We start from the raw sequence: 11,004 nt of genomic DNA on the forward strand, positions 1-11,004 counted from the left end.
TGCCTTTTGCAAAGAGCATCATGACTGTGTACCCGTGGAGCTTAAAGGGAACTTTCATTAAGTCTCCTGAGCTTTAGAGCAATACAATGTTCCTCTGGGTTGTCACATAGTACATATAACATAACATAACAACAAATAGCCCCAACTCTTTATCTCTACCTCTTTACCTTAGACCCTGATGCCCCTCCTGGTGCCATCTCACTGGTTCCTTCTGCTACTGGATTAAAGATTGAGTGGGACGAACCATTGGTCATCTCAGGGCCCACCTCATACATCATTGACATCACTGCTGTGAGTTCATAAACTTTAGAAATCTTGTTCATCTGTTCACTTTCTGATAGTTTCTATTTCAATTTCTCTTTGTTCTCTTGCAGTTGGACGGTTCGGGATATAACATTAGCTTAGTGCGGTATTCAGAGGAGATCAGGACGGTGGTTGTCGGGAACCTGACTGCATTTACCCTGTACTCTATTACCATCACCGCCTTCACGGGGCAGCTTTCCAACGCTCGCAGAGACGGCAAAGCATCTGAACCCGTACTCGCCAGAACCCTGGAGGATGGTGAGGACGTTTGAGCATGCTTGTTTCTCAGATACTTCTTTGCGCTATTTGTGACATTCACGGTTGTGTTTTCCAGAGCCCAAAGATCCTCCCCAAAATTTGTCATTGACGGTCATTCCAGAGGAAGTGACGCGTGTTTATGTAACATTCTCTCCACCGGATGAGCCGAACGGAAACATCAGTTCCTACCATGTCGCCATCTACCGCAACGGACAACTGGATTTCTACATCAACAGCCTGTCTGTGACCAGCAACCCTAATAACACCATGACGGCCATTATAGATGGACTGAAGGGTGGATTCAATTACAGCATAAGGGTAGGAAACTAAAACCAACTTTGTTGGTGTTTTCATACTTGGTTTGATTGCTTGGTCCAGCTCCAGCCTCTTCGCCTGCAAGCACAGGTATTTTTCATACTGAACTGTGGTACGTTTGCATCATCTAATACCATCTAATATTACCATACCACTAGCGGCAGCTATTTAAAATCGTATCTAAGTAACAACAGAGAATGCAGCACCAAAAATGAAAAGCAATATTTGCATCACTCTTTTTAATCATGTTAGAACTCAATTATTGCTTGCACAAAATGGTACTTGTAGTTGTTTGTTGACTTTGACGATTAGGCCAAATGCATTTGTTTTCTACTTGTTGCAGATAGCAGCCGTGAACGGAGCAGGTTTAGGCCCAAGTTCTGAGGTTCATGTCACCACCGGTGTGAAAGGTATGAGAAAACATAATACTTGAGTAAATCAGCTGCTCTATTTTGTTGAAGTGACTGCGACTTTAAGATCCTGATGGGTTTATTTAGCGCCACCCAAACCAACAAGGACGCCGCGGGCTGCTCTGAACAATGCTGGTGTCGCCATCGCAACCTCCAAGACCATCACCATCGAGATGCCTGAATGTTTCTTCACTGATGACCATGGACCAATCCAAAAAGTCCAGGTCATAGTTTCTGAACCAGCAGGTATTCAAATCTGACATTTAACACTGGGCCCTATCTTTATGAAGATGTGAAAAAATAGGCATAAATCTAGCTTACACGTGTACCCAAATTATTCAGGCTAATTGTAGTAATGACGGATCACACCTGTTTGACCAATCGTGGCAAGACACATAGGTATATAAGGACACCTGACGAAGTGGGTTATCCGTCAAGAACCAGGAAACTAAATTCTGAAGACTGCGAAATCTCCTTAACCATCATCTAAGCTGCGTGCGCATGGCAAATCCGCCGTTATAATAGCAACTCACCATGGAACAAGCGCGCGCCTGCTCTTAAAAGGAATGTGAGATGACGCTCTGATTGGTTTATTGCACGTTACGCCCCAAACCACACCTATGAGTAATGTAGCTACTTCAGACCCATTTTAGATTTGCGAGATCCGCACACAAAGTTACTTGCGTTTTGCGTTTGATACTTACGTTTCAGATCGTTAAAATAGGGCCCTATATATATATATATATATATATATATATACAGCATTATTGGGGGAAAAACAAATCCAATTCACAATACAGCAATAATGACAAGCACTTTCTATAAGAAGCCATGTTTATAAGATTTATTTTAAAGAAATTAATACTTTTATTCTGCAAGGATGCGTTAAATTGACCAAAAGTGACAGTAAAGACATTTATAATGTTACAAAGAGTTCAAATAATTTCAAATAAATACTGTTTTCAAATAAACTTTTATTCATCAAATGTATCACGATTTCTTTAAATCTTACCCTTTAGATTATGTGCTATGTATAGCTACACACACAGAGGCGTTGTGTTGTGAACATTAGAGTATGTTTGTACAGTACACATTTATTTTACAAATAAACAAAATTTATGTAAAACAAACAAAAACATGTTTCAATCATATGTGTAGCAAAATGATTTTATTGAAGGGTTTGTTGTTAAATTGTTGTTCTAATGTTGATGCAGTGATGGACTACGGTAATCTGTCCAACTGGAAGAGTGTTTTCCACCAACCTACCGCTCCGTACCTGACCGACGAGGGCTTCTTGAACCCAGGCTGCTTTAAGAAATCAGAGCGCATGAGCACAAACACTAACACATACATCATAGGAGCAGACGAGGGCTGCCTGTCTGAAGATGCCAAGACTCTTTGCAACGGACCCCTCAAACCCAAAACACATTATGTGTGAGAGACATATGCACACACGACTAAACTGGGTTGTAAATATCCTAATCCAGGAATCTTTTTAACCTGTTCTTTACTGTTTATTTTTGTATTGTAGGTTCAAATTTCGGGCGACAAACTTGCGTGGGCAGTACACAGACTCAGATTACTCCGAGAGGGTCAGAACTGCAGGTATGGACGCAGTAGCTACAAACTAATGTTACAATATTAATCCATCAAGAACTACCGGTACTGTGATTTCTCACTTACTACATTTAGCCTCTTTCCTCTCAGATTTTCATTCTGTCAGTATTATGTTGTTGTATATACTTTCAGTTAAAGGGATAGTTAACCCAAAAACGAAAATCCTGTAATTGTTCACCATCGAATGTACTTTTATGATACTCTTAAGGTGCTTTTTTATTTTAGAGCTTGGCAGCCCCAGTCCTTATTCACTTTCATTATTTAAAATATACCGGTATGTAGTTTTCCATGGAAGAAAGAATGTCATAAAGATTTGAAACGATTTTAGGGTGATTAAATGATGTCACTTCCTCTGATATTTTCATTTTTGGTTAAACTATTCCTTTATATTTCTTTAACTCAGTAAACTTTTATTTTAAATGTTTTGCTTATTACATTTTCTTTAGTATTGTACTTTTATTATACACTTTCAACTTTCAAACATTTCAAATAGAAATATCGTTATATTGCCTCATGATATTTCTGTTAGCATTTCTCTTATTATTGCTATACTTTTATTCATCTAGGATGCATTCAATTGATAAAAAGTGACAGCAAAGGCATTCATAAAGTTACAAAGGAGTTCTATTTCAAATAAATGATGTTCTTTTGAACTTTCTATTCATCTGTTTTCACGAAAATATTAAGCAGCACAACTGTTTTCAACATTGATAATAATAAGAAATGTTTCTTGAGCAGCAAATCAGCATTTTAGAAGGATCATGTGACACTGAAGACTGTAGTAATGATGCTGAAAATTCAGCTTTGCATCACAGGATTAAATAACATTAAATATTTAGAAAACAGTTATTTTAAATTGAAAAAAATATTTGTACTAGATTTTTGATCAAATAAATGCATTGTTCATTGTGAACAAATACTGCTTCTGCTGCATATAAATATTGACTTTGATTTCAGATGACCGCCTGCTAACCAGAAACGAACAGATCATTCTTGGTGTCCTGCTGTCATTTTTCCTGGCATTGTTTTTCATTCTGATTATTTACGGATCTGTGAGGTAAGTTGATTGTTATTGTATATAGGGGCTCAACAACATACTCATACTTCAAATAGTATTTCCCAAAAAGCCCCAGTTTTTTCCTGGTTTAACATCCAGACTCACTCTCTCTCTGATCCCAGGATCCACCGCAGGCAGAAGGAAGGTGGGACGTACTCTCCACGCGAGGCTGAGATTATCGAGACAAAGTTCAAGCTGGATCAGCTCATTGCAGTGGCCGACATGGAGCTCAAAGAGGAGAAGATTAACCGGTGAGATATCATACACTACATGAGCAGTGGGCTTTAGTTACATGTGGATATATGTGCTTTAGTCTGCACTTTCTGACTCACTCACTCATTCATTCTTTCCTTAATTCACTCATACACTCACTAATCCAATCAAACACCAAACACACTTACTCACTATCCTCTGTTCTCAGGTACTCCTCCTTTTTCTTTAGAAGGAAGGAGATTTTTGTCATCCAGTAAGTAGACAGTGATGTTGGTGTTAAGCTGATGCATGACATTACAAGATTGTGTTGTATCAGTATTTTCATTCGTTTTAAATGTAACTGTTTTATTTTCCCAGTTGCATGTTGTGCTGTTAGGTCCTGGCTTTGAATCTGTTTTATTATGAATGACTGTGCCAGAGTAAATGATCTCCCTTGCCATAATTTGTGGCTGTTCGGTTTCATAACGCTGCTCTGCATTTCTGCTCTGCTTTGTGTATTTCTGCCTGAAAGATCTTCGGAGTGACTCTCCGATTCGTTTTATGTTTGTGTGTCTTCGTCTAATTAGATCGTGTAGTGAACTTCACTCAGATTCATTTCTTATTTATCAATGGATTTGAAAAAGTAACCTAATTTTTCAGTCCAAGGCCAATTTCATAATATTTCTCTACTGTCTAATGTTCCAGGCTGCTAAGTTACAGGAAATCTCTCAAGTAAGTGAAGGAGACTTTATGGATTGATTGATATTTTCCTCATTTCACTATTTTTTTATTATTATTGATTTTTCTAGTATCATTCAATAAGCAAGTCCCAAAGACAGATAATTATTACCCTTTACAACCTGCTCTTTAGTCTTTAGTGGTTTGTTTGGAGGTCATACGATACATATTCTGTAGAAATAATGCTTGTTGCTGTGGTAATAATTCAAAAGATGATGATTATTTTTGATTTTATGGGTATTTTCATGCTCTCTTTATTGCTCTAACACATTTGCAGGCCAATCAGTAAGAAATCATTTCTTCAGCATGTGGAAGATCTCTGTGCCAATGACAATGCCAAGTTTCAGGAGGAGTTTGCTGTAAGTTTTAGTGTGTGTGTGGGTGGGTGAGAGCGAGAGAAAGAAAACACAAGTGAACTGTAAAATGAGTTTCAGTGACACATCATTCTGATTGGGCACGCAGAGTTATGTGCTCAATGGTGTATGTCTTTTTAGAAAATCTATTCCGTGGTTGATTCATTTTCTTTCTTAACCTTTTCTACGGTGTGTTTCAGGAGTTGCCGAAGTTGCTTCAGGATCTGGCCACTTCAGACGCTGACCTTCCCTGGAATCGCTCCAAAAATCGCTTCACAAACATTAAACCCTGTATGAAAAATGTTGAATTCTGCCATTGTTTAGTAAGCTCTTATGTCGTTTCCAACCTGTATGACCTTTTCGTTCTGTGCAAGACAAAAGGAGAAGTTTAAGAAAATGTAAACGCCATAATTAAACAATACAATGATTACATGGTGTCAAGCTCCAAAAAGGACATAAAAGCACCTCAGACGTATCCCATATGACTTTTGTGCTACTCTATCATTCAAAAATGATCTGTTCATTTCACTTAAGCTGACCAAAGTTGCCTTTACTTGTTAAAAACAGTAATATTGTGAGTTATTATTACAATTTAAAATAACTGTTATTAACATAATTTATTCCTGTGATGCAAATCTGTAGATAGATAGATCGATGGATGGATGGATGGATAGATAGATAACTTTTGCATGGTAGTGTATATAGACTTCTGAAGATATATTATATGTTTGCATGAGGAACAGAGCTAAATTTTAGCTGTTCTTAGTAGAAAAAACTTTAAATATGTAAATACTAGCTTCTACAAATAATCATGTCCCAGAGTTTTCATGACTTCAGTAAAATTGGATTGCTGTGAGGTCTCATGGACTTCTTTTATAAAGCTTTTTTGACATTTGGGGTGCAATATAATTATATATGGAAAAAAAAATGTCTCTGTTACTTTGTTTTTGTTCCATGAAAGTCATGCAGGTTCTGGTCGACATGAGGGCAAGAACATGATGACAGAATTTTAATTGTAAAACTTACCAGGCTTTCTTTATACAAACATTGTTAACATGTATTTGAACACGTCTTTTTTTAGATAACAATAACCGAGTGAAGTTACTGTCTGAGCCAGGAATGCCGGGGTCTGACTACGTCAATGCCAGCTTCGTCTCTGTAAGTGCTCGAGAGCGGCCCACATATCAGCTGTCTCTCCTTTATACTGCGGCACAACTTTAATTGAATTGGCCTAAGCTCCTGCTCGGTTTTGTCTCTGTGTCTCAGGGCTATCTGTGTCCTAATGAGTTTATAGCCACTCAGGGTCCTCTGCCTAGTACCGTCGCAGACTTCTGGAGGATGATTTGGGAGACGGGGACCAAAACCATCGTCATGCTCACTCAGTGCTTCGAGAAGGGCAGGGTGTGTATGAGTGTTTAAATATAACATATATACACATATATTATGTAAACAAAAACTTTTATATTAGATTTATGCGATTTAATCACGATTTGACGGCACTACTTATTTGTTTATTTATTTTATGTATAAAACCCATTTATACAGTGAAAAATATAATTTTGGAAATTTCTGGAAAATAATTGCTTTCTATTAATTTTCTAGCCACCATTGCAGTGTTGTTTGATGTATAAAACTTAAGAAAAACTTAATACTGTAGATTGAAATTTACAGTAAGTCTTTAATATCAGATTTGATTTGATAATAATTTATATTTTATTGTTTAATTTTTTGCCCTATTTTTACTCTTCAGAGTGTATATGTAGTATATACTGTTAATTAATTCAGACTTGTTTCCATATTAATTTCATTTTACCTGAAAAGTAATTAGTTAAGTCCATATGAATAATTTACATCCAAAACACTACTAAAACAAATGTGAAGGTTTGACAGTGATCTGCTGAAATATATGCGTAAATGTGGCTGTATGTTTCAGATCCGTTGTCATCAGTACTGGCCAGAGGACAATAAACCCGTCACTGTTTTTGCTGACATCATAATCACTAAACTCACAGAGGACGTGCGCCCTGATTGGACGGTCCGAGCGCTCAGAGTGGAGAGGGTAAAACAATGTGCATCTTTGCATTGTCATTTTTATCTTTCAGTTCAACTACTGTCATAGCAGAGCAACAGAGAATCTAGTTGAGCAAGTTAGTTAAAGTTGCCAACATTGCAAGCTGGTTAAATTTACACATCCAGTTAAATGGCATCCAGTTTGATTTAAAGAAAACTCTGTCACCCCTGGGGTAATGAGGTTTTTTGACACACTTGCATGTGTTGATTGAGTATTCGGGTCTGTGGATACATACTTGAGTATATTTGTGGCCTTACTCTGAGTCCTAACAATGCACAGCAACACATACACCCAGATGTGGGTGGCTATGGATAATTAGTCCCCAAGGACACATTTAGCCCTTCCTCTCTCTATCTCTCTTTCTCTCTCCAGCATGGCAACTACATGATTGTTCACCATTTCAACTACACCTCATGGCCAGAACACGGCGTTCCGGAGTCCAGCTCCACACTCGTCCAGTTTGTCAAAGCGGTCCGCTCCAACAGAGGCCATGAAAACACAACCATCGTTGTCCACTGCAGGTGTGTGCTTTCTGAGGTCTTGAAGCTTTTCTCTGCAGTCTGCTTCCATTTTTATGTTTGAGCTGATTCGGACTGCATGGAAGCCCGTTTTTGCCTAAAAGATTAAGCTAATTACAACTTCATATCTTTATTTTTCGCTACTGCAACTATGTTTCTAGTATTTGCTACTTTATATGTCATAATGTGTCTTTATTTCACAATTTGACTTATAACTACTACTTTATTTCTCATAATTGTCTCTCTACTTCTGCTTTGTCTCACAATGTGCCTTAACTATTCTCATTTCTAAACTCACAATTACCTTCTTTTTTTCTATGAGACAAAAATAGGCTTCTACAAAACTGACAAATGTTTTTTCAGTGTCTATATAGTTTTTATTGATTTTTAGTACACAAAGAAATGTTTCCTCAGCAACTAGCTGAAAAAAATCCAGTTAACTTTTGTTTTATTTCAAGTAAAAAAAAAAAAAGGTTTCATGGTTGTAGTTTAACATGTTTATAGACATTATGTATTAATATCTAACGTGTGTATGTGCAGTGCTGGTGTGGGCAGGACTGGGGTGTTTATAGCCCTGGATCATCTCATTCAGCATTTGAGGGATCATGAATTTGTGGATATATATGGCCTGGTCGCAGAACTGCGCAGTGAGAGGATGTGCATGGTGCAAAACCTGGTAAACCCATTAAAAAACTGACAGATTTCATTTTATCTTGCAAAAGTAGTTGTAGTGTGAGAGTATCATTTTTCAGATGTTGATATCTGCCTCTCTCTCTCAGGCTCAGTACATGTTTCTGCATCAAAGTACTCTGGATCTGCTCTCTGCTAAAGGAAACAGTCAGTCCATTTGGTTTGTAAATTACTCCGCTCTGGAGAAGATGGACTCGTTGGATGCGATGGAGGGTAAAATATATCCCACAATCAATGCTATGTGCAGTGCGATTAAAGCTGGTGGTTAAAGATCTCTGTCATTCTTTTGTCTTGTCTTGTCTTGATGGAACCGTATTTTGTCACGTTTGTTCTCTCAGGTGATGTAGAATTGGAGTGGGAAGAGACGACAATGTAACAGGGACACTTGTGTTCGGTCAATCTGTTGGTTGTGAAGGAGACATGGAGACTCATGAAATCCATACACAGATGCTGGGACTTTGGAGCCTGGGGCCAAACACTGAGCAAAGGATAAAACGAGGAATGGAAGTGATTCAGAAGCAAACTCAAATATTCTCGCCTAAATGGATTGACTCTGGCTCACAATCTCCCATTTACATCCAGGAGACACTCTCATCCATCAAAGTTTTTTCCCATAGTTCTTGTCCAACTTCTGTAATTATTTATATCTCTACCTACTAGAATATAGGCACTACTTACTTCAACAAAATGGATCAAACTCCAAAATTATGTGTTCTGGAGAAAGTACGAATATTCAGCAGCCAGGAAACTCGTTTTTTTTTTTTTTTTTTATGTCCTGTTGTCAGATGTATTATTAAATGCAATTATTAGTGATGAGAGTCATTAAGAATTTATTGATACTGGTTCCAAAACGATTATTCTTTTAGTGATTTTTTTTTTTTTTTACATTATAAGATTATTTTCAGCAGAAGAGTATTTTTATTCACATATAACATGAACAAATCCCTCCTTTTATTCTTTCTTACTCCAAGAATGAAAACTATAATGTTCACACGTCCACATAAACGGACAATAACTTCGTTTATTAGCGCGCGCTGCAGATACGTCCTGTGAACATAACTAACGTGCGCTTTAAAGTCGTATGGATTGTGAATGTTTTATCATTCATATCGCTGGAAATGTTGCCCTGAAAGACAATTTTACTACAACTATTTTAGCGTCCACATCAACGGACAATGACGTTCGAGGTAAGGCCTATATTTACTGCGCTTGATTTGCGTTCTTTGAAGCTAATCGCAGCGCGCGCTTTACTGTAAGGTGAATTTTGATTGGCTGTCAATATTTTACCGTTCAACGTAACGTGAACGTCGTGATCCATTCCCAACAAGATCACTCCACCGCGTCGGTATCGTTATAGTTGTGTTCTGGTTTGGACTTCGCTAAGAACGGTTTTAAAACCTTGTGGTTATAGTTATCGTTCTTGGCGTGAATTGGACATTATTAGTCTGGATAGTTTGAGAGGCCTGACACTGACATGAATGATATTTACGTTACCCTCAGTGGGGGGAAAACTGCACTTGTTGTTTTATACGAAAGTTGTGTCGTGTAACTTATGTCTATGACTAAAGTTTTTCTAATCAATAACTGTGAAGTTTGAAAGAAAGATCTTACACAGAGCATCTCTTCACTATCATCTAGAAGTTTCGAACAATGGTGCATTTTAGTTATTAATTCAGTTGGACTCCTTTATTTTCCAATCTACCTTCTGTTATTCTTATCCTGAACTGGGACATAGTAAGGTAACGCTAACTTTATTTGTTCATTCTTTTGTAAATAACAACTTGATAAGTCGTTCATTTTTATTTTATTGCTTCATTTGTTCATGTTACACAGGAAGGCTATTAAGTTGAGAGCAAACCAACATTTGTTAACTATCTCACAAAATTGTAAAGCTCTTTCAGAAGTTTCTTTCTTTTGCATAAATTATTATCAAGCCAAATGAGTGTCAGGAGATAAATTTGTTGTGTGTGTATTTGGAAATCAACAGTATTTGTGTTTTGAAATAAATATATAAATGTATATTTTTCTTCTGAAGATCACTGCAGATATTTTTGACTCCTGATTGTTCAATTTTGCTCTGTTTTTCACACAATGCTATCATTATGACTCCAGAATATAATTATTTTAAGATATTTTTATGGTGTTTTTGTCAATTTGGAACTTTACAGTCCCGGTCCTCATTCTCTTCTTCTTTCTTTTTTCTATTTTCTTTTTTGTATACTGAAAAGAGCTCGACTTTTGTCAAAAATTCACCTTTTGTGATGAACGGATCAGGTGTACGAAGTCATAGGCTTGAAATGACACAGGAGTGAGTAAATGAAATCTTTTTAAATGGTGGTAGTAATGGAAATTGTCTGGTGTTAATGATGTTTTTTTTTTTTTTACTATTAAGGTTTCCAAAATATCTGATTGTTGAAATGATTACAGGAGCTCAATTTCATAGACATCCCTGAGTGCAAGGACTGTCATTCTCTGTATGGTT

The 11,004-nt window shown here is 37.1% G+C and overlaps 1 protein-coding gene across 3 annotated transcripts in view; it reads left to right on the top strand.

Annotated features, from left to right (window-relative positions):
* ptprq (protein tyrosine phosphatase receptor type Q) overlaps nt 1–9,359 on the top strand; it is a 39,711-nt gene extending 30,352 nt beyond the window's left edge. Inside the window, exons 20-39 of one of the 3 annotated variants that reach the window (XM_079621006.1) lie at nt 173–291; nt 375–561; nt 638–879; nt 1,220–1,286; nt 1,374–1,532; nt 2,501–2,720; nt 2,818–2,891; nt 3,861–3,960; nt 4,083–4,211; nt 4,382–4,426; nt 4,858–4,884; nt 5,168–5,249; nt 5,444–5,534; nt 6,325–6,401; nt 6,510–6,644; nt 7,177–7,302; nt 7,687–7,835; nt 8,373–8,508; nt 8,612–8,735; nt 8,861–9,359. In XM_079621006.1, coding sequence (XP_079477132.1) covers nt 173–291; nt 375–561; nt 638–879; nt 1,220–1,286; nt 1,374–1,532; nt 2,501–2,720; nt 2,818–2,891; nt 3,861–3,960; nt 4,083–4,211; nt 4,382–4,426; nt 4,858–4,884; nt 5,168–5,249; nt 5,444–5,534; nt 6,325–6,401; nt 6,510–6,644; nt 7,177–7,302; nt 7,687–7,835; nt 8,373–8,508; nt 8,612–8,735; nt 8,861–8,898 — 2,327 coding nt within the window. In that variant the 3' untranslated portion in view covers nt 8,899–9,359. The remainder of the gene's footprint in view (nt 1–172; nt 292–374; nt 562–637; nt 880–1,219; nt 1,287–1,373; nt 1,533–2,500; nt 2,721–2,817; nt 2,892–3,860; nt 3,961–4,082; nt 4,212–4,381; nt 4,427–4,857; nt 4,885–5,167; nt 5,250–5,443; nt 5,535–6,324; nt 6,402–6,509; nt 6,645–7,176; nt 7,303–7,686; nt 7,836–8,372; nt 8,509–8,611; nt 8,736–8,860) is intronic. The other 2 variants (XM_079621007.1, XM_079621008.1) reach the window with 2 other exon arrangements.
* Nucleotides 9,360–11,004: the final 1,645 nt, after the last annotated feature.

This window comes from Phoxinus phoxinus, assembly GCF_949152265.1.
Source record: "Phoxinus phoxinus genome assembly, chromosome: 8".
NCBI lineage: Eukaryota > Metazoa > Chordata > Actinopteri > Cypriniformes > Leuciscidae > Phoxinus > Phoxinus phoxinus.